At 37.3% G+C, this 27,220-nt stretch overlaps 1 protein-coding gene across 1 annotated transcript in view; it reads right to left on the bottom strand.

The window, feature by feature from the left end:
* Window positions 1–14,966, bottom strand: part of LOC107692312 (voltage-dependent N-type calcium channel subunit alpha-1B-like) — a 94,701-nt gene extending 79,735 nt beyond the window's left edge. The window contains exon 1 of the mRNA XM_016491297.1: window positions 14,842–14,966. Coding sequence (XP_016346783.1) covers window positions 14,842–14,867 — 26 coding nt within the window. The 5' untranslated portion in view covers window positions 14,868–14,966. The remainder of the gene's footprint in view (window positions 1–14,841) is intronic.
* Window positions 14,967–27,220: the final 12,254 nt, after the last annotated feature.

A 27,220-nucleotide genomic window follows, 5' to 3' on the forward strand; every position in this document is an offset into this window, starting at 1 on the left:
TAAAACTAAATCGTAAAAATAAAACCATTTATAGGGGCATTCACTATAAACATCATTTATTTTCAACCTTAGGTGAAAGTGAATCTAGCAGCCTGTGTGAAATGTGCTGTACTACTTGTCCCTCTCATTCTGCATCAGTACAAATACTTGCACGCGTTGCGCGTGTTTTGCTTGCTTGAGTGTTTCTGCATTATATGAGAGGCTTTGGAATATAAGAATTTGTTCTGACACAGTTTAACTCTGAGTTCTTGTCATATTTTATTACCATTTTCTAAACTATAGCGAATAAACTGTGATAATGTGAGAAATGTTAAAGGTGTCTGAATAAATTTTGGTTTGACTGTATCTATTTGATAAATGAAGTTAACCAACTAACATTATACATACTCTTTTGGTTTCTGTACCCAATATTTAAAAAATGTACAAATGCAATAAAAATATTGGTATCGGTACTCCAAAAATAAAATTATCGGTATCGGTATCGGGCGAGTACTGGAAAAAGTGGTATCGGTGCATCCCTACTTTTAATGTTAGCCAAACACCAAAAACAGCCATAATTTTCTCTCTAATCCTAAAATTAACAGCCTATTTTTGCTGTTGTGCTTAAGACATTGTAAATGCCCACTTCAAACAAAAAATAAGGAACAATGGTTACTTTCAGGTTGCAGGTTTGCTGTTGGGTTAATGTATTTCAGATTCTGATTTTGATTTATTTTGAAACGAGACATTTTTTTCTATAGATTTCTATAGTCCTTTTTAGACCATTCATAATTTTGTTACAGCTAAAAGTGTCATTTCAAAAAACAAAAAGCAAAGCAAAACACAAAACAAAAATGAACAAAAAAGAAAAAGGCAAAAAGCAAAACAAAACTATACACAAACAAACAAAACAAAACACAAAACAAAACCAAAAACACTCCAGCTTTGAAACTAAATATTTCTACACAACAGTTCCTGGAAAAGCTTCAATATTCATCTAAACTGAACAAAACATTGCTGCAAAGTGAATCTGAGAAGTGAATCATGTCATCATCTTCACAACAAGCAGATATTAATCAGGTCTCCAGTTTCCTTCGCTTTAGCTGTTCTACACACAGCATGAAGGAACAGTGGTAAATCAATTGCCATGGCGACTAAAAGGCCTCCCGGTGCTCCGAGCCCCGTCTTCAAAAAAACTGGCATGATAATGAGAGCAGTTCATCATATGAGTCACTCTCTGTACAGAAAGAACCTGTATGTGTGTTTAAAGAGCTGGTTAACTGAAATTACATTAACGAATGTTTAAGTTGTCAATTAATTGTTATAGGATAGATTGGGAGTACCAGAATGCAATACATTGAAATATGTCACAAGTACAGATTATAGTGCATTTAGAGACTAATGTATTTTAGATAATTATATTGAGCAGTTAAAAGTTAAGAATTCAAATATTCAGGTCACAAAGTTCAGAATCAAGCTGCTCTGAGGCTTGAGTTATTTAAGGGAAAAAGACAAAAACAAGTTTCCGCCTGAATGAAAGTGAACCACTTCCATTCTCACCTCTAGATCTCATGGGACCGCCCTTCATGCACGTCATCAGAAGTCTGTTCACCTGAGACTATCCACAATGTAAACCAAGGAAGTGTTTCAATCCGCTCTCTAATTCGCTACTAAGTGCACTAGATAGGGAAATTTTTAGGTCTAATCGACATCATTCCACCGTACTGAAATTACTAAAAACTTCCAGAATTCACTGTTAGAAATCTAATTAATTATAATTAATCTGTTCTGCTTAATAAAACATGCTGGACAATCGCATCTTTCCTAATGACTTTTTAACATCCCACAATTAAAATGCATTATGGGATGTTATTCAGCAATGCTGCTAATAAATATCAGTAATGTTTTAATGCAATACCTTGTAAAACTTCTGTTTACAATATACTGACTCACAACACAGGGAACTAAGGAGCAAAATGAGGCACAGACCAAGCATAAATTACTATTATTACATGAGTGAACAGGAAGAGCATGCTAACAGTGAGACTAATGTCATGTGGGCGATTAATGAACCATGACCTACAACAACTAATTTGCCTATTAGCCTAACTATTAGCATGCTAGGACAATGAATACATGAATACACTTTGACATTTGTCTGAATAAGGATAATTAAGCCTTGTAAAAAATAATAACATTTCCAAACACTCTTACCATCCTCCCCCCACTCCATCTGCCAAACAGATAGCAAATTGACCTTCTGGATGCTCAAACGAGCACAGCAATATTATTAAAGTGCAACAGATCGTTTTACTTAAATTGTCTTTGCAAATTAAATTGATTTAGTATTTAAAAATAAAATTGTCAAAAAGTTCGGCTTTTAATAATGTTGCTTTTAAAAATTATGTCAGTCGTGAAGGACAAAGGTTGCTACTGATTCTCTGAGTTCTGACTATCATGAATGTCAAAAATGCTGACTGGCCATTTAAACAGTGGTGACAGGAAACAACGTGAGCAGAACAGTATAAATGCCACAGCTGGAGGTCAGCCAAGAGTTGTATATGTGCTGCTAGCAGCGCTTGTGCTCGTCTATCTTCCGTAGTATGCTGTTATTCTACCGACATACACACAAACAACTAAACAAATATGTCTAAACACTAATGACACACTGAGCGACTAATAAAGATCCAGGGCCACAAACAACATTTTATTTTCTCTCTGACTGCCTCCAGGGCCTGCAGCCAGCCTCAAAATTACATTAAAGCACCTTGTGACAATCTGCATTGTCTTAGGCACACAGAAGATAAAATGGTATTAAATTAAATGTTATGGAAGGGCTCCGAAATGAGCCGTAATGCTTCACTCAACATCAAATATAAATAAGTGGCTGCAACATGACACGTAAAATGAAACCATAAATGTGTCACTATATTAGCCTTTTATTTACGCCTGGCATATACATCACTGTTATAAAGTTTCGGAGTTAAAAAGTTTTTAAAAATCTGTTTTCAACATTTATTATTAGAAATGCTTCTTGATCACCAGATCAGCATATTAGAATGATTTCTGAAGGATCATGTGACACTGAAGATTGCTTACCAAAAGTATAGCAAAGAAGTGTAAGTGTCCCAAAATCCTATTAAAAAAAAACTGAACATGGGCTCTGATTCAGTATAATTACAGTGATATACACCCAGCATGTGCCTTCAACCTTGTATTACTCTCTTTGTTAAACATTCACTCATGAATTTCCCGTCTATCTCCAAATCCAATTAATTTCTTTATACAAAACCATTTTGTCTGTTAGGAAAGAAGCAGCGTGCCTGACATAGAATGAGAAAAGCACTGCTTGGTTTGACATTCAGCCTTCTCTGTCAATCTCCAAACTTTAGTCTGTTTATCTAACTATAAAAGACGAGGAGCAGCAAGCCGAAAGCCACTACAGCAGGCAGAAGAGAAGCCAGGCGAGCTTTTGCAGGCAGACGGAGGCAGATTGTTTTCCTGGTTGTGTGTTGACTGAGAGACTGATAAGCAGAGAGTGGCAGAGTGGTTTGTTTGAAGTCACAGACAAACAGAGTTCAGAGAGAGAATATATAAGGCTGTGTGAAGCGTTTTCCTCCTCTCCTCTCCTGTATCCCCCTCTTAAGCAACAGACAAACGCATATAGTTGACCAGAATAACTCGACAATAACATGGAGGGCTAAATCTTCACAGAATCCTGTCTTTCGCATAAGTCACAGCAAGGCTCTTGGAATGATTACAGAGAAACTCAGGCTATGTTCGGAGTGGAATACTGCACAGTATACACTGAATACTGCCTACGTTTTTCTTAAATAGTATGTGAAACAAGGCACTTTATGCAGTTACCAGCGTTGTTATTGTTATTAAAACGAAGACTATTAAAAAATGTTTTTGGTAACTGAAATAAAGCTGAAATAAAATAAGAAAATATAAATATCAGATGAAAAATTAGAAATGCTTCTTTGGCAAATAACTGAGATAAATAAGTTTAAGTTGAGGTTTTAAATTTAATCAAATTGAAACTGAAATAAAAATCAATTAAAGCTATACAGAAATACTAAACCAAAACCACACATCAAAATGACTTACACTAAAATTAAAATAAAAACTAAAACTATGAATATAAATTCCAAATATTAATAAATACAATAATAGTCTACAAATAATACTAAAAAATCTCTTCATTATGCATATTTCACAAGCAGCTTCCATTTAACACGACGAACAATAAAAACTGTAATTTTGCATTTTTTTTTAACCCAGTTTGGGACAAAACATCTTAATTCTTGGCAGTCTGATGAATGATGAGTCAATAAGCCAATATTACTTACAGTTCATGCATCACACTGGGAATGGAAGGTCAGGTCGACAACATTGTGGTTGCATACTGTGCATAGTTGTGTAGTATGGTAGTTTCAAACAGACTTTTATGAAATCACATTTCATAGCCCGTAAGAGAGCCAGGGAGCTAATGTAGACAAAAGCTTGAATTATAGTTTTAATTATTCAATATCATAAAAGCTACAGGTTCGTACAACCTGATATGGCACTAGCGCTGCATTGGCCTCTATATATCTGATAGTTTTGTTTACTTAAAAGCTCACTAGATATGACTATAAGATAGCAAATTACCATACAAACCACTAGATATGGCAGAGGATGATGTGCTGAATGATGTGCACTGCGATCGTCTAGACGAGCCTACCTTTGATGAATGTTGTGTCATCTGTCTTACAGGATCCCCCCGCATGAACTCTTCCTTCAAGTGTACTTCAACAGGTCCGTTTTACAGACATAGAGACAAACGGGGGGGCACGGTCATGTCAAGCTCACAATGAAGCTGAAAGGTGACCCCCTCCCTAAGGGGGAGAGATACACAGCAGGGCTGTGTTAAGAAGCTGACGCAAATGTCACCATCTCTTTTACAGCGTACTGCCCTCTCTCTTTCTCTCATACACACAAATGCAATGATACACATCAGGACTGCAAACATGACAACAAAAGACGAACCTTTTCGACATGTCAGTGCTGTGGTCATTATTGCTACACGTGCACAGCATGTCTAGTTCTGTGATAATCATTGAAGAGAGGAAAGACATAGTCTTCTGCATCTGTTCCAGTTGTTGCTTGATCAGTTGTTATACATTGTGATGTAACTGTTGACCCTCTCAGCTTACAAAATGGGCATTAATCTTCACTCAGACTTAAGAGTGAGAAAAATCAACGCAGGTGTTGACCTACTGAGTATTTGAATTTAAGTCTGTCCTATTGTGAAATATATTAATAGTGAACACACACGAGTTCCATATTAATGAGTCAAGTTGCTTGGCAACTGTAAACAGCCTAGAGCTGAACTATATTACTTGGCAGAAAAATGGTTATTAAGAGTATTACTATTAATAAAGGTAATTATTTGATAACATTGGTGTATTTCATCATATTGCTTATGCTATCATAAAAGCAATAAACCACTCGAGGGCTTAGGGTTGCATTGCGTTGCATCATGCTTAACAACTCCTCTTAAATTATGGCAAAATCACTGTGAAACTTGGTCTCTTGTGGTTTACTGCTTTATTTTAATACAATATGCTTCCTGCAATCACTACACATGGCAGAACTGGCCAAAAGCTGATCAAGAGTTCTGTAACACGACATGTAAATAATAATAATAATAATAATTAATAAATAATAGCTAAAAAGTCTAGATAACCAGGTGCTTTTATCCAAAGATATAAATAAGCAGCAACACAAGCAATTTATACAAGAGCTAATAATACTCACAACAGGGTCATTGTAACCCTAACCCTATACAACTAAAACCATAAAAAAACATTTTAGTTACTTAAAATAAAATAAAATAAAAAACTTACACTCATGTTTTTTAGTTGCAAAAGCAACATTTCTCATTTTCACTTAGTTTCAATTGATGTACTAAAATAGCTAAAACTAATATAAAAGTTAAAATAGAAAAATAAAAACCAATTAAAAATATTCCTAAAAATAGTATCTTAATGATACTAAAATAACACTGACTCACAATCGAAATGTTAAGTTTCATATGCAAACCAGAGTAGTACAAAAGCTAGAGCAGTAAGTAAAATAGTACAAAAAAAATATTTATTTAAAAAGCAATAATCAAAAAGTATAGTGTGCCATCTGGCCAGCAACACAAATTATAGAAATGATAAAGTTGGACAGTACATAAATTATGTGCATAAGCCACTTGGCATTCTTCCTAAGTGAGATGAAATACACACTTTAGTCCAACAAAAGGTTCGGCACAGACTGTTTCTGGAAGATAATAAATGGTAACCTATGCAAATTTTTACTATGTCCCTGTACAAACCTGCACACATGGACACACCTATTATCTGACATATGATATTGACTGGAGATTGAACTAAATCCTTAAAGGGGTCCTATTATGCTTTTTCACTTTTTTAATTTTAGTCAGTGTATAGTGTGTATGTTTGGGCATTAAAAAGATCTAGCCTTTGAGGAAAAACAAACACTAGGAGGAGAAATTCAAATAGACTTTGAAGACATCTCTGAAAACAGAGGAAAAACTGTGAGATTACAGCATAAATACTGTAGTTTTTTTATTTTTATTAAATTTTGCCACACTGCTCTTTTTACTAAGATGAACTTTACTGTGCTCTTTCTCCTGAGTGTCATAACAGTCATACTCTCTGGATTTGCAGTTGGAAACATATGGCTGGCATCAGGCAAAAGAGATATGAAGCCTAGCGATGATAAAAGAATACAATAGGTGAGAAGTACAGTCAAAGAGAGCAGAAAAAATACATAGAGAGAGAGAAAGAAAAATCCCCTGAGGGCTCTACTTGATAGAGGAACGGCTGGGACAAGCTGCTACCTTCCTGCAACAGTTTGAAAATCCACACTGTGCATCACTGATCAACACACAGTGACGAAGCCAAACATGTGGGGTAATACAACTAGAAAAGCAAAGTTTGTCAATACATATGCTGGCTAGACAAAGCCTTGTTTAAAGGATTAGGGGAAAAAAGACTTGAAATTTGAACAATTGTAAGCCTTAAGGACAGAGAAAAAAAAAATAGAATGACAGACAGAACGATAGATAGAATGATAGAAAGAATAATAGAGTGACAGATACGCAGACAGACAGGACAGGACAGGAAGACAGACAGACAGACAGACAGATAGACAGATAGACAGATATATAGATAGATAGATCATCAGAATTATAGACGGATAGAAAGTCGGACAGAATGACAAATTGATATGATTGAACAACAGACAGAACGACAGAATGATAGATTGATAGTATGACAGAACAACAGACAAAATAATACAATGATAGACTGAACAACAGAGGGAGATATCATGACAGAACGACAGAGAATGGTAGAATGACAGACAGAATGACAGAATAATAGATCGATAGAACAACAGCAAAAATGATAGAATGATAGATTGAATGACTGACTAGATACTATAAACACATTGGCACTGCAATTCATTGTTTTGTTTTTTTACAAGAGTGTAGAATCTGAAAGTAGGGCGATTCATTCTCTTAAAGGACTTGTTCAAAAATACTGATTTGGTTATGAGTGAAACGTCTTTAAAACATACACAAACATTTTAATAGCCTCCAAAGTATGAGCAGAACCTGCTGTTGTCTGTCTGTGCAACAAGAGACATTGGCACATGTTCAAATGGTACTCCATTATGAATCACTTTGACTCCGGCACAAACAAAGCAAGGCCAGGTCCCTACCACTTTGAAGCCACTCATTGTCTCGCTGCATCCAAAACACATGAAAGACAGCAGAATTGAACACGACTCTTTGAAGTCAGCACTGTGTGTTCCTGGATAAGCGGCCTCAGCCCTGATCGGAGTCCTGAATATTCTGAGTGGGATAAAAAACCAAGAACAAGCACAGACGATGCCATCAACTCAACCCGCTCAGCCTCAACCTGAGGGGAAGAGTTGACGTCAACACGGACAGATGTGAGACAGACAGAGATAACATGGAAACATCCTCTCTACCAAACCCTGGAGCAGTAAAACAAGCTAATTAAAGAAGCCAAACAATAATCGTTAAGGCAAAGGTAGCTACAAGCACGCAGGTCGAGCCATGGGTGCTGTCAGGATGATTCATGGCATTTTTAAATGACTTCCACAAAGACATCACAGTGGTGTTAAAGGTCAGATGAGGTCAACCGTGGCTTTGGTTGTTACTTACTTGCTGAACGTTCAACCGCCTATGACCACAGAAAGGGGGAGGTGGGCTTGTAACCATGGTAACAAGATAAGGCAACGCATCCTCTGTAGATACTGGAGTTCCAGGTTTTTGAACGGAACTAGAGAAGAATCTGTTTGACCCGAGGGTTCATTTGGATTGGCTCAAATGAACTTGTGTCGACCAATGAGGATTTTGCCATAGGCATAACATTCCATCAAGCGTAACATTCTGCCCATTCAGACCAAGATACATCAAAGTGCTAACACACCAATAGAAAGCAGATGTATTGCTAATTTATTTTTCTCAATCTTTTCTCATGATATTGCATTGATAAATTTTTTTCTCTTTTTTTCTGCATTCACATCTTTTCCTATGGTTTAAGTACTGAAGAAACAATTTGTCTAAATGAGCGCAAAAAGAGATTTGATATAGCTGGGTATCTATAATGTTTGCCACAGTTTGAATCACAATCCAATTACATTACTGTGATAATAATACATTGTATCAAATTGATGTACATTGATAATAAGTAATTTGCCATACAAAGCCCTAATTTTGTGGCTTTCTGCCGCTATTGTTGACAAAGTAAGTAGAGAGACGACAGGAAATTAGCGGGAAATGGGATCAGCAGGTATAACTGGATTGACTCGAACCTGTATGACCCATATGATCACCAAATGCCACACATCTAGAGCATTTACACTTATTCTAATATTAGCAACACTACATATGGATCCTGTGAATCAGTTGTCATAAGGGGACCAAACTTCAAAATAAATAATATATTTATATGTTTCTCCTATTTTAAAATAACAGAGCAACAAAAATAGCAAAGCAAAGCAAAGCAAGGCAAGGCAAGGCTAAACTAAACTAAAACAAAAAATGAGAAAACAACAACAATAAAATATAGATCTAAATCACAACTACAAATGCTCTGCAGTTTATTTCCATCAGAAGACTACTCTATCTTCATCTTCCTCCCTTCCCTGTCTTGCTCACTTTCTTCCTGCTGGACATTGTACTATTGATCTGAACCTCAGAGCGGGGAGGGGAGGATATTTATTCTCCTATTAGAGGCTTTTGCTGTGTGATGCTGTAGATTAAAGGTCTGCTGCTGCCCAGAGCAACACCGTTACACCGGCCTATTCATTAAACAACTGAATATTGAGTTAAATCAGGGTTAGGCCAGCTCAAGCTGACACTAACTGAGAAATGGAGCAGAGAGGAGAGAAAAGGCATGGGAAAACATCACATCCTTTATTCTTCTGATGTGGAAACCACTGCACACACCCATGCACCCATATCCAAATTTTTCCTGAACGTGGAAGTATCGCCCGACTGGAACGATGCTTTACATTTCCGGTCTCTGGTGTTTCTAGTCAAATTAACGTATTTTCCGAGCCGGTAATGTAACAATAAACCTATGAAAATGGTTTTAAAAAGCACATGGCACCATAGTTTCATCACTTTACAGTGCCACAATGACCATCTTTTTGCAGTAACTCACCTGTCATAGTTTAATGAGTGGGTAGATGACATGAAGTGACCCGTGGTTAGCTGCAATGAAAACACATGACTGCACATATCCAACAAACAGCTCCTGATCGGGACAAAGTTTGCTGGATTTTGTCCACAAAATGATAAGAGCTCTCATTATTTTCTTTATTATTTCACACACAATATTTTAACTTAAAGGGATAGTTCACCTTCAGTTGCTGGTCCCCATTGACTTCCATAGTATGGAAAAAAAAAACACTATGCAAGTTAATGGGGACCAGCAACTGAAAGTGAACTATCCCTTTAAACACTGCAAGTCATGCTCATTTTCTTTTGTCATCCTTTATGTATACAGCACCGGACACGGACAGATTTGCTGGTGCGCAAAACAAGTACTTAACAAAAATTCCTTAAGCTTATTGCTGTTACTGTGGCAGCCGACAACAGCACAGCTTAACCCTGCGCACATTTTTATATTTAGTTATACTGAAAAAGTTTCAGTTTAATTAACTAAGTCGATCTTTTTACCCCGTTTTATCATGGATTTCTATGGAGACCGGAACACGAAAGCACCCAAATGGAAATTAGAATCAATTAGACATACAATTAGAATTGTATGTCAGTTGTAGAGAAATTGACAGACGTGACCTTTCAATATCAGTTTCTGTCCATTTTTGTCTACAACCTGGTGGCTACATTATTTCCATTTTTAACTAAGCTCAGAAAATGTCTCTTTTTTTTAAAGCTTCTTACAGCCCCTTACTGTGATGTCCTCTCCATCACATCTGCCAAAGCAGCATCTCATGGCTCTGTATGTCACCCATTAAAAATATCATCCTTACGATGATGACTGTGTTTCCACTAGGAGCTCAACAGCCAATATGTCTTTAAATTAAGGAGCAGATAAAGTTCAAGTGACCAGAACTACCTTCACTGCATGTGCAAAGACAATGAGATGAAGATAGCCTGATAGAGGAAAGTCGAAAAGATGAAAGGACAAAAGGTTTGTTATAGTGGAAAAAGGTTCTTTAGGTCATTAAATGTTCTTCACATTATAGAGATTGTCCAGAAAGGTTTTTTGGGGAAACCCAAAATAGTTTTTATTTTTCCAAGAGTGTACATCCATAATATCTCATTTGTTTTTAGATTATAGACAGATCAATAGCATTAGGGCATTTTGCGGCACAAATGCCTACTAACAACAAACAATAAAGTGGCTTCCAGCAAATAAAAATCACTTTCTATGTGAACATGGCTTTACAGCTGATGATGTTGGAGCCATTAAGATGCATGCATGTAAAACAGGGAGTGAAATCTCTAGTGTCTCGCAGGAATCGGATCAGAGGAGCAGTGGGCAGCAGATGTGGACGATCACAGAGAAAAATATAAAAGAACAGAGCACACCATTGTCTCAGCACCTAACCGGGTTGCCTGAGGACAGCATGGGCCAGACTGCTGTTGTCGAGGTAACAGTGGGCAATGGTAATAACAGCACAATGTCTGGGTATGGGAATGGCGATGCATTCACAATGAATATACTGTGAAAAAATCATCTTGTTTTGCTAATCTGCATAAAACAATTACTAAGACCAAGCAAAAACCTCTGCCAACTGTTTATAATACCTGCATATTCAAACATGCCAAAAAAGGGTAAGTGATAGGGCTGCACGTTTAATCGAAATAAAACCAAATTCACAAAGGCTGCAATTTAATAAAACAAATATTTCTGTCAGGACCACTATCGTCAAAGATGATTGACAATTAAGCATACACTTTGGATTGGCGGTATGGTTCCGTTCTGGGCAAGAACTCCCTGCGCATCCATGCAGCCTAGCATGGATGAGAGCAGGGAGAGCAGCGATAACCCCCCCCAGGGTAAACAGAACAGAACCAACATAAATGTATTGCAGATATCGTTAAAGTTCAATAATGTTATGTACACATTTTAGAATTAGTCTGATTCAAAGGAGAATCAGAAGGCTGAATCCTGACTGACAGAGGAGGAGTTGGGGATGGAGGAGGGTAATTAGCTATTGAGCATTGCGAAAACTGCTGATACTACTGCGGGACCTTATATATGAATACTTAGATAGGTGTCGTATTCCCATAGGTTGATGGGGATCAGCTGAGAGTCAGCTGATGCGAGCTTGACTAACGTGACCTGCCAGAACTAACGCTACGCTAGATTTGTGGTGTGTGTTTTAAAGCGCGGCACTGTGTTCTTTCTCATTATCTAGCTGTATTTGAAGTAAATGCTGCTCCACACAAACTCCATCTCTGCATCTGCTCTGAGTTTGAGCCACTTTAATGTGCTTTTGGAAATGCAACATGCGTCAATTATCTTCCCATACTTCTAATGAGATGCTTCAAAGGGGTCTTGAAATGCATTTTTTTTATTATTATTTTATGTTTCCAGAGGTGCACTTATAATCTTAGTATGTTTGTTTCATCAAAAATGACTATAATTTAGAAATAAATGGTCCTTCTACCCTGAAATTAACCCTATAATTTGAACACTCTATTGGACTCTATTGGATGTCTGCTTTGAGATTTCAATGTAAACTCCCACTGCTATGATTGGCTAACATCTTTGCATAATAAATGAGCATTACATGTGGTCGTTTAGTCACTGGCTTGATTCACTAATGCATAAACGGCAGTAAACCACTTTGTGAGAATGAATGTCTGTGCATGAGCCCTTTTTTTTTTTACCCTAATCGTGCACCCTTAGTGGTAATCCTAATTTGTCTAGGGTCCAGTTAACCTGCCTTTCAGCAAATCAGTTATGACTACTGGATGAACACCTAATTAACATTCGGCTCATGCAAGTCTGATAAGGTTTACAATGCATATCACTAAAACCTATCTATATCCATTCTATTCTGTCTCTCTCTTTTTCTTCCTTCTTTTAAAATGATCACAGTCTGTCATACCCCTCTAACTCCATCTGCTTTTAATCCCTGCCCATCTTTGATTTATCTGTCAGGACCATTTTCAGAATCACCATTATCTGCTCCATAAATCCATAGTCTCTGAAAGTGTAATTACAAGCCTGACAAACATAAACTGTGGACTGAAATGGACCAAAATATAAAGAGCAGGTGTTGGGAGTTCAGACACCTGGAGATAAACAATGCAATTGCACTACAGTTGCAGATCAGCCAGCAAAGCCTGGTCCCTTTTAAAGGCATAGTTTAATTTTCTTGCATAAAGAATAATTGTTTTGTGTTTTCCTTGCAAAAATATCATTAGAAACTGTAACAACATGAAGGCAATTAATTCTATTTTGGGTAAAATATTCACAATCTGAGAGCAGCTTACATATAAAAATGATGATATATACATTTTTACATAGTGTCAGTCATTGTTTATTACATGTGTGAGATGAGAACTGCAAATCGTCTCTGTGAAATCAATTTGCCACATTTAAATGTGTGCCTATATTACTGATTTGTGCCTATATTACTGATAAAGTCTATTACTATTAACCCTCTCGCCTCCTGAAGCGCCTAGAAACACTGAACCATGAATATTTTACCAGTTAAAAACTGAATGGTAAGTGAGCAAGTAAGACTGAGCAACTTTTTCTTGCTGCATCTCAGCACAAAAATCCCCTGCATTTTATTCACTAACCAATCACAATCCAGCTTAGACATTAAATGTGCTGATATAGCACAAATACTGCATATAAATTTGGGCTCATTATAGCTTGCACCTTATTCACAAAACTCAGCACTATGTGCCTAGTGCTATTTGCATTGAGCGCTTATACAAAACAGAAATTAACCCAAACCTGCATTAAACTTATTGAATGCAGTATTACTTTCAACATCATAAACAGTAATAACTATGAATTCATAACAGCCATTACTCTAGTCTTCAGTGTCACATGATCCTTCAAAAATCATTCTAATATGCTGATTTAGTGCTCAAGAAACATTTATTATTATTATTATCAATGTTAATTACAGTTGTGCTGCTTGATATTTTTGTGGAAACCATGATATAGTCTTGTAATAGAACTAAAAAAAAATACAATTGTACTAATTCACATCTTTGAAACAGTAGTGTATTTTATAACAATTAAGTGTACTTTAGTCAGTTCCTTTCTTTATAAATGTTTCAACAATGAATTTGGACATGTAGACAATGGCCTAAAACAAAAGAAAAAAATAGAGGTTTCTCTGTTTCACCAGTAGGAGAAAAAGAGAAAAGCAGTTAAGTTCACCTGTACTAGAAATCATTGCTGATTTGAAAAACTGCCCCAGAACTCTGTAATTCTGCAATAATAGGACATTTTAGACTTTCCTCAACTGCAAAAACCCTATTCGGACAGGAATAGCTTTCCCTGAACAGGTCAGATAAATTTGTGTTTCACAGACCAACTTCATTGTAATCCTGTCACACAACCTCTGTAAAAATTACAAACCAAATTACCTGTTTTTCAGCCGAGGGTCCCTTTGAGAAATCTAATCCTGTCCAGATATGAATGTCTGTGAGTGCAGCAATTTTTTCACAGTGTCTCCCCTCATTTATTTTTACCTTTGTCAAATACCGTAACTAAAGCCAAATTTTCTTCTTGTGCTTCCTGCTGCGCCTTCATTATAGATTTAGACCTCTTTGCTAACATTCTAGGTAAAATAACAGTTAAAATACTGCTGGCAACTCATCTGATGTAAAGATAATAAATTCCTTCCCTTAATTGTCTCACATATATATTTAATGTTTACTTCTGGTGGGTTTGAGGATGACCTTCCATAATACCCACATCCAAACAGACACTCCTATTCCTACCTAAAAATTACAGACGATTGCAATCAGCATATGAAATCTGAGGCATGCTCTTTCAATAACTGTAACTCAAACATAATTTGGAAAAGGAATCCTGTTCAAATAGTGCTAAAGAGGTCCAATATCTGAAAACTCTCAACTTTTTTAGGAGAACAAGATCGGCCAGAGGGCAATGTTCACACAGATACAGAAGGGGACCAGACTAGAACACTTTGTAACAGGCACTTTCACAAAGAAACAAAGCCGATCCCTTACTTTCCTGAAGACATAAAACACACATATACATCCATTTGAAACTGTTTCTGCCTCCCCAGCTGTGGACTCACCCTGTCAGAACCACCACAAAGTCCATTACGTTCCAGCCGTTGCGTAGGTAAGAGCCTTTGTGAAACACAAAGCCCAAGGCGATGATCTTAATGCCGGCCTCAAAACAGAATATTCCGATAAAGTAGGGCTCTGTGTCGTCCTGCAGGAGGAGAGAGAAAAAAGAAGTATAACTTGTTTTTTGTGCATTTGAAAGAAGAGAGTACCTATTGATGCATGCAAGAAATATAGAAAGCAGAATAGAAAATATAGGTTGAAGCTTTTTGTTTTTTTGCACAACACTCATAGAATAGGTCAAGATGCATGAGCAATATCACACTCGTAGACATGAGATATGGCTGTATATCGGCACGGCCGTGACTTGGCCGTAGGCACGAGGCCGCAGGCCGAGTGCCATAGGTAATCACAGAGTGCCAATATACAGCCATATCTCACGTCTACGAGTGTGATATTGTGTTTATACAACAGTTCGACGGCACGAGTGTGTAAATATATAAGAAAAACAACAACGGAGTGTCTTTAAAAACCCTTTTGTGCAGAAGTACTTCCTTCCGCCACAGATTCAAATCTCAGTTTGACAGTATAGCTCAAGATCATTACTAATTCGAAAACGTCACTTTAGAACTAGTAACGAAGGAACGTTGAGCTGCTTCATTGAAAGCTTATTGTATCACTGTATTAAAAGCTCTCTGTATTATATGTACAGTACTATGAGAGAGAGATTGACTAAGCGAGTGTGATTACCTGCATCTGATACAGCATTCATTCTTCAGCTCAATCTCATATTCACAATAAAACATTAGTCTGAATGTCCGCTGAGGAAAGCGATATCTTTGTTCTACTATCCTTTCATATTTAAGGGTGATTTCCAATGACAGCGCTGATCAGTGCATTTGTTAAATGCATCTTACAAGCTGTTATTAAAAGTAAAAATAACTTCTGTTTCAGTCTCTTTCAATATAAAAGTCTACTGTTGACTCGTAAAACAGTCTCTTGTCATCATCTAATGGCGGAACAATGTCACAAAAATCACCATCATGAACACACACACACAAACACACAGTTTCCCAATAGTAAATACTACTATGAATATAAAATAGTATTTATTGGATAATAAACAACAACAACAGCCATCATAAAAGTTGCTAGACAATTCAGTCAAAAGTACAAAGGCGGCACTCTGATACAGCATTAAAGTTACATAAAATTTAACGTGATAAGATTTTGCCCTCAGCCAAAACTATTTGCTCTGGAATAAATAATAGATTAATGAGACCAAAGACTGCCCGTTAGAATTACCCAAAATGAATTATATCTCATGTTTAACCACTATAGAGACATCAGAGCCAGTGGCAAATTCCAGAAGATCTGGCCGAGGTGAGGCTGCTCTCGAGTTCTGGGTCAGTTCATGAGCGCTGAACGGCCGCTGACGCCCTGGAGCTCACATCTCCGAAAACGTAGGTCCAATATCTGAAAACTCTCAACTTTTTTAGGAGAACAAGATCGGCCAGAGGGCAATGTTCACACAGATACAGAAGGGGACCAGACTAGAACACTTTGTAACAGGCACTTTCACAAAGAAACAAAGCCGATCCCTTACTTTCCTGAAGACATAAAACACACATATACATCCATTTGAAACTGTTTCTGCCTCCCCAGCTGTGGACTCACCCTGTCAGAACCACCACAAAGTCCATTACGTTCCAGCCGTTGCGTAGGTAAGAGCCTTTGTGAAACACAAAGCCCAAGGCGATGATCTTAATGCCGGCCTCAAAACAGAATATTCCGATAAAGTAGGGCTCTGTGTCGTCCTGCAGGAGGAGAGAGAAAAAAGAAGTATAACTTGTTTTTTGTGCATTTGAAAGAAGAGAGTACCTATTGATGCATGCAAGAAATATAGAAAGCAGAATAGAAAATATAGGTTGAAGCTTTTTGTTTTTTTGCACAACACTCATAGAATAGGTCAAGATGCATGAGTTTGCGATGCAATGGGGAGGGAAGAGATGTGACATGATGTAAAATCGTGCTCCATTGTGATTGAAAATATGTTTTTATGGAACAGACTACTATAAGTGCAGTACTTTACATATACTGAGAGACATGTAAAAATAATAAAAATATAAAATCTCTGGAATAAATAATAGATTAATGAGACCAAAGACTGCCCGTTAGAATTACCCAAAATGAATTATATCTCATGTTTAACCACTATAGAGACATCAGAGCCAGTGGCAAATTCCAGAAGATCTGGCCGAGGTGAGGCTGCTCTCGAGTTCTGGGTCAGTTCATGAGCGCTGAACGGCCGCTGACGCCCTGGAGCTCACATCTCCGAAAACGTTGATGCAAATTTTCAAATAGACGTTATCTTTATTAACAAACCACATATTTGAAGTCTAAACAAGTAACTCTTAAAACTACATTCCGTGACAATTTTAGTGGATTTGGGTGTCCGCCATGACACTCGCTGTGAGAACTACGGGAAGCGGAGTGATACAAACAGTGAAAGGGCATTCCTGTAGCGATACCAATACAATATCTCACGGTTCTTAACCAATCAGATTTGAGAACCAGAACAAACTGTTGTAAATATATATATATATATATATATTGTGTGTGTTTCAGATGCTGTTACAACAACAACAACAACAACAAAAGAATATTATAACAAAAAAGTCTAAAAATTCTGAAACCAAATAAAACTGGAAAAATATACCAAGTATACGTTATGGAATCTGTTAGATGAATGTACTTAAAGAGATTCAGTCCCGGCTACAGCATGTCACATTGCTTTTGAACTCATTCCCATTAATGTCACCAGAGCCCTACAGCTCTACAGGCACTTACACCAGACTAACATCTCCAGTGCTCTGTTCTCAGAAAACCCTCCCACTTTATGAGTGCAATTATCAACCCCACTTGCAAATAAGTCTTCGTATGGCCCTCTTTTTGATGGAAATCTTGCCCTAGCAATATCATTCTTTATGACAGTCTTCAATAACAACAGCATGATGCCGTTTTATGATTATAACTTGGTACAGCAAGGAAAACGCTGCAGTGTTAAATCTCTCTACTGCCTGTAGAAATACTGTGCATTAAGTAATGCATTACATAATATTTCATTATCAAACACAAATATAATTAAACAAACAAAAACTAAATGTGTTGAACACTCCCTTAAGGTGCCCAAAGTGAAATCACACTCTATTGGTGTATATTTTCTCAATAATAGTCTAATTATCGCTGTGGTGCTAGACAGCACCTGTCGTGTTGTCTCTATGAAATCACTTGGCAAAAATGTGCTTGCGGGAGCAGATGTGAGGCTGTGCGTAACGGATGATTTATGGGAGCGGAGAAATGAGTGAGTGCGGCAACACACAGCATATTTCAATCTCTTATGTATAGATCCAAAGAGTTTATTAATAATGAATATCCTGCCTGTAGTGTTTGGGTATCAGGGGGGCCAGTTTGGCTCTGCAACAGGTAGGGAATTGGTTGTGTCGCAGTTTTAACCAAACAAGCTGTTGATAAATTTGACAGGTTGATGTTGAACCCTTGCTACAGGGAACAATGAAAACTGCAATAACTCTTCAGTTAAGGACTGCCAAACTTTTCATGTGTTTCCATCATTTCACTGACAACTGCTTCCCCAATCTCTGCGAGTTCAACGCAGGATTCGTAAAATGGTTGTCCTTGAAAAATGGGTCAGTGCCCAGTTTGTTTGGACCAGCTTGCTCCTCCGAATCACAACCTGTAAGTATGATTAATAATTGTTGCTGTAATGTTCTGTCGAGCGAGCAAAATAAGTAGTGTGCTGTGTTGTGTATACAGTCAGTGCAGCTGTAAGTCTCCGGCTAACTCACATTATAGCTCTGATAATCTAGCTATTGTCTAGAAATGTGTCGATTAATATAGAATCTCTGTCGTTCTTATTACTTGGAGTCATGATAAAGGATGGAGCAATATGTTGGTTTACAAACTGCAGTGCTTTATCAGTGCTCCATGTCTGTGTTCGGCTAACACATATACCATTATTGTTTGGGTCTTTACTATGTTCCAATTTTCAACATGCGCTGTGCGCAGTAGACCAATTACAACAGACTGGGTCATCGGACCAATCAGAGCAGAGTAGCCTCATGCAAAAGAGGGGTTTGGAAAGATGAATCTTCAAAAGAATCGTTTGAGGGTCGTTGAGAAATAAGGTAAATTTAAATGCATATTATAAGAAAACTAAATTGCTTTTTGACCTTGCATGCATGTAAACCTGTTGTTGGGGACTCCCAAAACCAAATTATGAACCTTTCAAATAGCATAATAGGGGCACTTTAAGCAGCACAACCTTTTTTTTCCTTCATTTTATTTATTTATAAGGGGAAGGGGGACATTTTCAGCAAAAAAAAAAAAAAAAAAGTTAATCATGAGAAAGAGCAGCATAAGCATACTTTTTGTGTTTACTAAAGAATGTTAATCATTTGGTTTCGACCAAATGCAACCAAAACCCATAAACCCCATAAAGCAATAAGAAATTGCATTTTTAGCATCAGGAAGTTGTATTTTCAAGAGGACCCCATTGACCTTATAGGCTCATGCTGTTTTCCTTTCTGTGATTGCAGCACTCCTCCAGGGAGTGTGGAATCTAACATCACCGCCTGCATATTCAGCTTCACAGACTGTTACCGCCTTAATCCGCCATCATGTCCAGTTCCTGCTCTAATTGTGCAACAGCACACTTTGAAGCCGCTTCCTTATATCATTTTGACTCAACAGGCATAACTGCCGTTGTGAGCGGGGGAAATAGAGCAAGGCAGTGAATCAAAGCTTGCTCTGCATGGGTTAAGGTCGGATCATGCGTTATGCACACATTCGTCAATGGTTCCCAGCAGGCAGAGTTTTAATGAGACAGAGACATGGCTCCTGTGTGGAGTGCTTGGGTGGTTCTCAGCGGCCCTGGATGGTAGCTCTGAGAGTGGGATAACAGCCTCCGCTCCAACAGGCTCACCGATCACCCACGCCAACCAGTGCAAGACCGCTAAAATGATCAATCAATATACTCCAGAGGAGATGTCGAGTGTGTGGGCGGAAAGAAAAGCAAGCCAAATACACAGTTATCTCTCACTTGCTCTGCTTTTCGCAGAATGCATTGTCATTGCTGTTTCTCTCTCTTAAAAGATATGGTTGCAGTCTTATTCAGTAAAAAAAATTAATAATCTGATATGTGACAGACATGTGAAACCTTAATAATCAAGAGTGAATGACAAAAATAAAAAACAGAGAATTCTGATGCTCACCAGGCGTTCAGACATGGGGGTCTTGTCCATGGCGGGGAGATGCTGTTCGAGGGCCAGTACGATGCAGTTGGCGATGATGGTAGTGAGGATCAGGTACTCAAATGGAGTGGATGAGTCAAGGAAAAATACCAGAATAACAACAAACAACAAACATAACAAATTCAAAAACATTCTAAAGAGGAAGACTGTGCAAAATAAAAGTGAACGAGATACTGTATCTATAGCGCGATATAAATTCAACAGGAAATGCGCTGATACATGTGCTTTAAAATACTGGCTTAAAGGGATAGAGAACCAAAAAAAAGATAATTATTCACCCTAACGTCATTCCAAACCTGACATTTTTTTTTAAATGTCTCCGGTTTTTTTTTATTCCATGCAATGATAGCATGCTGCAGGTGTGACGTCAAAACCCAGAATAATTCCCCATGGGTTTCCTATAGGTTTTGTAATGTGGTTTTTCAATTTGTGAGTAAAAAAGTCCAAGTATCATCAATTTATATATCAGACCTTGTTTTGCTCATAAACTGAAAAACCCCATTATAAAAACAAAACTGAAAATTTCGAAACAACCCACAGCGAATTAGTATTTCTGGTTTTGACATCACGGCTGCAGCCCTCTATGGGGTAAAAAACTATGCATCATATATTTGCCAACTTTGTAAACGGTTACAGAGAAAGACTGGGCATCATAAACTAAATGACTGAGGATCGCACATTACCAGACTTTCAAATTGTTCCGAACACAACAAACTCATTCACAAACAGTGTTAGGAGATGAGCAACAATTCAAAAAAATAATCACTGTGTCCAAATATGCCTAATATGCCTACTTCCATATTATACAGTAGGTGAAAAACAGTACACGAATAGAGTAGCATGTCCAAACTCACAGTATTCATATTTGGCGAAAAGTACCAAGATGTTCTACTACTTCTGCCAAGATTATGTAGTACGCATTCAATGGACACTTGAGGCCATGGGAGAGGATTTGTGAAGTGACGCAACTGGTGCTGGTAGGTCATGTGACAGTAATACTACCCATATTATAGAACATACTTTTTTAACAGACACAAAGTAAGTTTCAAATCAAATATAGTATCTACTAGACAGTATGCAATCTCGGACATAGCTTATTTCTTCTAAAATCTGCTCAAAATATCAATCCTCCGACAGGATGAAATCAAATTCTGAAGCTATAAAATCGTGGATTGTGTCCATCATAAACGACGTGATTTTCTGCAAAATCTGTCAACTGACTGTCCAAAATCTACAAACCAGCTCTGTCTTTCGGCAACTAGTGTCGACCCATCCAGACTTCAAATCAGGGCAAAAATCTGTACTGAAGTTGTGTATTCCAACCTTAAGTTTTACAGATTTAGAATGACATAAAGGTGAACTATCACTCTAAAAGCATTCATCAGGAATAACTACTTGCGAATTTCCCCCACACTGCCCACCAAGGACAAAGGGATTGTGTCATGTAAACACTCAATCACTAAATCATTAGGAGATGAGGACAGAACAACCCCAACAGAGTCCAACTCACATACCTCCAAGCTTAATCAAGCAACTGACATCCAACTGTGTGTCCTTGGCATTCCTAGACGACCATGTTCAAACCCACTAGCAGTAATGCTGAATGAATTACACCACCTCCCTCCATGCTGGAAATGACATGCAGAGGTCTGGGCATAAAAGTGAGACATGCTTTGGAACATTTCAGTGCAGAGATCATGATTACCCATTAGGATGGCATGATGGTTTCTCTCTCAGCACAGCCATTTGTGCAACCTTATTGCGTCTGTGAAATGTTTGTGTAAGCCCACCAATCTTGTCATTATTAAAATCTTTTTCATCCTTTTTAAAAGAAACACTAAAGGCTGCTAACATCTTTATGGGTGGTCAGCCATTATATTCCATTCTTTGGACAGGATCCATTTTTCCAATTTATAATCCAATGCCCGTTCCCTACGGCTATAGGTCTTTATGGAATCGCTATTCATGGAGGCAAAGAATTAGAAAGGAAATGTGCAATGGCCACTTCACTTATATTCTTGTCAGCCCCTTGAGGGATCTCTACATGCTATAGAAACCTAGTGCTATGAATGCCTGAATTCCATAAAGATGCATTTTAAATGGACTGTACGACAAACTGGATGTATTTATCAGAAATAAAGGCAGGATATCTGATTGCACAGTGCTGTAAAATTCTAGTAAATGTTGGAGAACTTGGAACATCAATGGTGAGATTTCAGGACCCTGGAGAGCGCTACAGCTTTTTACAACCAAGATGCAAAAAAATAAACGAATAAATAAAATAAAATTAAAAAAATTATGAATTAAAAGCTCTCTGGGTTCATACATTTCTTCTTGAAGAACCATTTCGAATTAAACTATAAAATGTAAATGATTTTAAACTTTGACTGAATGAACCAATGTAAAACAACGATATACATTGGCTACCCATATTTATTCTGTATGAACTACTAGCAACCTTGTTAACAATTTACAGTTATGCTAATGAACTATATAATTTTATGGAATTATTAGTATCAGTAATAGAAGTAGTAGTAGTAGGCAACTATTTAACATTGCCATTACTGCTGCCGCCATTTCTCCATTAGCCACACATTAGCTTCCCTTCGTTAACAACTAAATCTACAATGTTTTACACCATAGTCTTGAGACTGTTTTTCTCTCTTGGTAAATGTAATCCTGAGCTATTGTGTTCAATGTTTCACCCTGTTCATACTTTATCCTGAGTTATACATTTCACACTGTACGTTAAACCCTGCAACCGTTATTATTTGCATATTTATAAGGCCAATATCACTGAAAGAACTACAAGACGCGACCTGCAACTGCGTGTCAGTCTGTATAAAGGTGCAACCGCTCTGAAACACAGCAGAAACTGTTTTGAATCTTCACTGTTCGACGTCTTAACCGCTTAGATACTTAAACTAAACAGCGCGTAAAAGTTTCTGTGACCAAACGGAGCATATGAATATCCAATGAGGAAGCGCTATGCCAGTTTTTTTATTGGTTGTCTGTTGCCAATCAATTAGCTGTAACGTTCTTACACCGCTTATTTCACACTGTGTATTTGGTGGTGCCAAATCCCGTTTTAAACGTTACATACCCGATGGTTAAAACTAGTCTGTAACCCGGGTTAAAAAAAAAAAAAACGTTAGCCAAGGGTTATCAAGCGCTTGACTTTCCAACGTTTGAATTAGAAAATAAAAATGCTGATCTGCCAACACCCTGACACGACCACCAGCTGTCCAATGCTTTAAAGTGCGTGAACACGTGAAAACAAAAAGACATTTCGGTGTCAATCACCATTTCAGCACGCAACAGTTCCTTTGACATTGCCAGATCTAAAAGCGTGTATTTACACGCTTTCTAAAAAGAGTGAGATCAAATGTAGAAGTGGAGATGCCATGAAGCTATATCCATTTTCTTGAACATTAAGGATATGGCCATTCGGTTATTCTTTTGGCGTATTTCCTGATGGCATTGTCCTCACTGAAGATGAACAAAGAGCGGTTGACAGTGAAGCGACCGCCCGAGGGACCTCCTGCCCGGGCTCCCCCTCTCCCAGCGCCCGCTGGACCTCCATAGCGGGTGGGCAGATCGTCTCCAAAGCGAGCCATCCTAGACATGCAGATATCCAACAGGTAAAATCCAAACTGGCATTAAATAGAAGATGAAGAGTGCACATTACAGTACAGACATCTGTTACCACTTAGAGTCTCCATCAGTCTATGTGAAGTGAAATACAAATATACAAGTCCCTTTTAACCAGCTCCCCGTGCGCTCTCGCCTCACTCCATTGCTCAGAAAATTGCACAAAAGAGAAACTTGTCATAGAAATGTCATTCCCGTTGAGTGCATTTCGAACAATGGAAAATGTGTAACCTTCCAATTCGTGCCACATCCACCCAACACAATCTGCTCCAGCTGACAGGTCACGAAACCAAAATGTGCACCATCACTTACGCGTTACGCTAGACGGTAAAAACGAGCTGGTGGAATCAAAAGCGCGAATAAAAGGTATTCCATATGCACGTACAAACGTTTTTTCTCTTCAGCAATGATTTGCTTTGCGCTTGCACACAACAACTGCACTTGGAGAAGCGCACGGTACGAATGGTGCCAAATTAATGGACGCTGCGCGAGGCTTTCACACGTGACGCAAACGGCCCTAGAGGCAGGACCACCTGCTGGAGAGCGCGTGAGGGGGAGGGTGTCTTAATTGATCATCAATGAATGATATTTATAACTGTTTGTCTTATTGTTTGCTTAGTGTCCATTTGAAAAGGAAGTAAAAGCGCCAAGCAAAAGCTCTTCATTGTTAATAAATTACTACATTTGAATCTTAAAAGATTTTTGAATTGTTTATAATAGAATAGAACATTAATGGCCAAAATCAGTGGCACCATTACACAAAAGCAAAAGCGAATTGTTGATTGCCTGTTGTTGTCAGTCAATAAATTATCAAGCTGCATTGTGTGTCTTTGTTTAGTTATTTTAATGCATACTATTCTCGGCCACATATACACATTTTCATAATACATTTGCACAAATTTGATGATTGAACATACAAATCTAATTTTAAACATGGAAATAAATGGAAAGTTTCTGGGTTTGAAAGTTATGGGGGGAAAATATTAAGAAATATGCAAGACTGCACTATAGGTCACAATCAAAGAAGCAAATTTGTTATTAATCACTAAAATACAGGCAGATTGAAATATGCTCCTTGGATCAGTTTCAAATCATGTTGTACCACGTCATTATATATTAATACATTATATATTACAATATATTATATACAATACATATTTTTGTGTTGTTTTTATATTTAGCTAATTATATTTTCTACCTTAACACTCACAGAACCTTTTTACATTTATATTTAAATCTTAAAACATTACAGTTAGAATTACAATTCATTAAAACATTACATTAGCTGGTCTCCATATAGGCAAAACATGACTCCAGCCAGGGCATCTCCACCTCTCCAAAGGAAAGGTTGTTGAAAGAAAAGTATTCAGCACGTCCAGATGTGAAGCTCAAGGCATTAGGGTCAGTAAGTGTGAAGAATTTTCTGTGTGTGTGCATGCAGCCAGTCCAGACCCAGAGGCACAAAATCTCATGAGAGACTCCAGGCTGTTGAGCTAATCTCTGGATGTGTGGCATACCAGAGCTCCATCCTACAACACCCTAGGGCATTGCAGTGGAAAGGATTCAAGACACACACACACACACACACACACACACACACACAGACGGAAGATACAAGGAAAATAAGTTTTCAATCAGGACAGTTCTTGGATCTCTGTATTTTATTTTTTTTTTCAAGAATATTTTCCTGTTGATATGATTTATATTCATTGAAAAAAAAAAGGATCACAGTTCCCACAAAAATACTGAGTAGCAAAAACTTTTTTGGAACACTGATAATAATAACTGTTATTACTAATTAAATAAGAATAAGCAATAATTATTGAGCATCAATTCAGCATATTAGAATATATAATGCACTAAATAATTTTTTTTTCTTTATTTCATGAGGTTTGATATTTTACCTTGCACAATTCAGTTCATATATTCCAGATATGTTTAAGCGTCCAAATACTTTTTGAGGCCACTGTAGTTGAGCCTTTAGCCCCCCTAGTGGCTAATAGAATGAATTAAAATGATCAATTGTGATTGTGTTAATTTCTCAGTATTGACCTTTAACAGTGTTAAGCTTTAAATTTACAGCAGACCATGATAAAGAAGCTAATAACCTTCAGTGTGGGTTACATTACAAATGACTTGCATCCCCTGCTGCTCACCTCTCCTCCCATGCTGCTACCTGCTCTTGACACGTTTCATGGGCGTTGATGATATCTGTGTTCTTCAGGTCACTGGGCCTCTCCAGCTCTACCACAGTATCATATTTGCTACATTCTGCAGTGTTCTGGTCATCTCTGGCAGTTTGGCTCTCCTCATACAGACTGTCCTTACTGGATAGTTCTGTTAAAGCTGCTCTTCTGTTCCTCTGATTGTCAGGTGGCTCAGAAGACTGAGCCCAGGAACTGAACTCTGTGCCCAGAGTCAACATCCGCCATGTTCCAAGTGTGGCCAATCGGGCGGCTTTATTTTTGAAATAAGAGGAGAGATGATAAACAGACTGACTCAAAGAAATCACACACATTACAGGGAAATGAAAGAAGTGAGACAAATGCATGCTTGGTATAGGGCCAATTATAAAGGACTTCCTGTCATTTTTACGCTATATCAAGTAATAATTCTTACAAAATTAATATTTAAGGCCTACTGTATAAGTATTTTTGCATTATGACAGTTTTCATAATTACAATTAAACAATAAAAATAAAACTACTACAAAATAATTGCCCTACAATTCTTGTTACTAGTAAGCCAAAAAAACAAAAAAAAATCTTATTACAATAATGAAAATAAATAAATAAATACAAATTATATATTATATATTACTGTAGTTTGTACTTATATTAATTTAAATACAAATTTTATTGCATAACAGTAATTCTTTAGCAATAAAAAAGAAATTATTATTATTATTATTAATAACACTGAGAATAATTGGAATGAAAAAAGGTAATGATTAAAAAAACATATTCCTTATTGTCATCAAAGTAAATATCACAATGCAAAAAAATCAGTTTTGGTATTTGAAATTTATGGAAGCCTGTTTCGCCACAGGACAAAAACTAGTACAATTGCGACTTTTTCCTCATAATTTAAAAATTTATATCTTACAATTCAAACTTTTTTCCCCCAGAATTGCTTGATATAAGCTCAGAAGTGTGAGATATAAATGCAGAATTGTGAGATAAAAAGTCTCAATACCTTTTTTTTTAATCCTTTGGCAGAAAAAAAGATGTAAACTAGGAATTAAGAGAAAAAGCCATAATTGTAAGATATAAATGTGAAATTGTAAGGTGTAAACTCGGAATTGTGGGATGTAAACACTGAATTGTGAGAAGAAAAAAAAAGTCAGAATTGTGAGATAAAATGACTGCAATTACCTTATTCATTTTTTTTAACTTGTGGTAGAAACA

Source organism: Sinocyclocheilus anshuiensis, unplaced genomic scaffold (assembly GCF_001515605.1).
Source record: "Sinocyclocheilus anshuiensis isolate Anshui unplaced genomic scaffold, SAMN03320099.WGS_v1.1 scaffold478, whole genome shotgun sequence".
In the NCBI taxonomy this organism is placed as follows: domain Eukaryota; kingdom Metazoa; phylum Chordata; class Actinopteri; order Cypriniformes; family Cyprinidae; genus Sinocyclocheilus; species Sinocyclocheilus anshuiensis.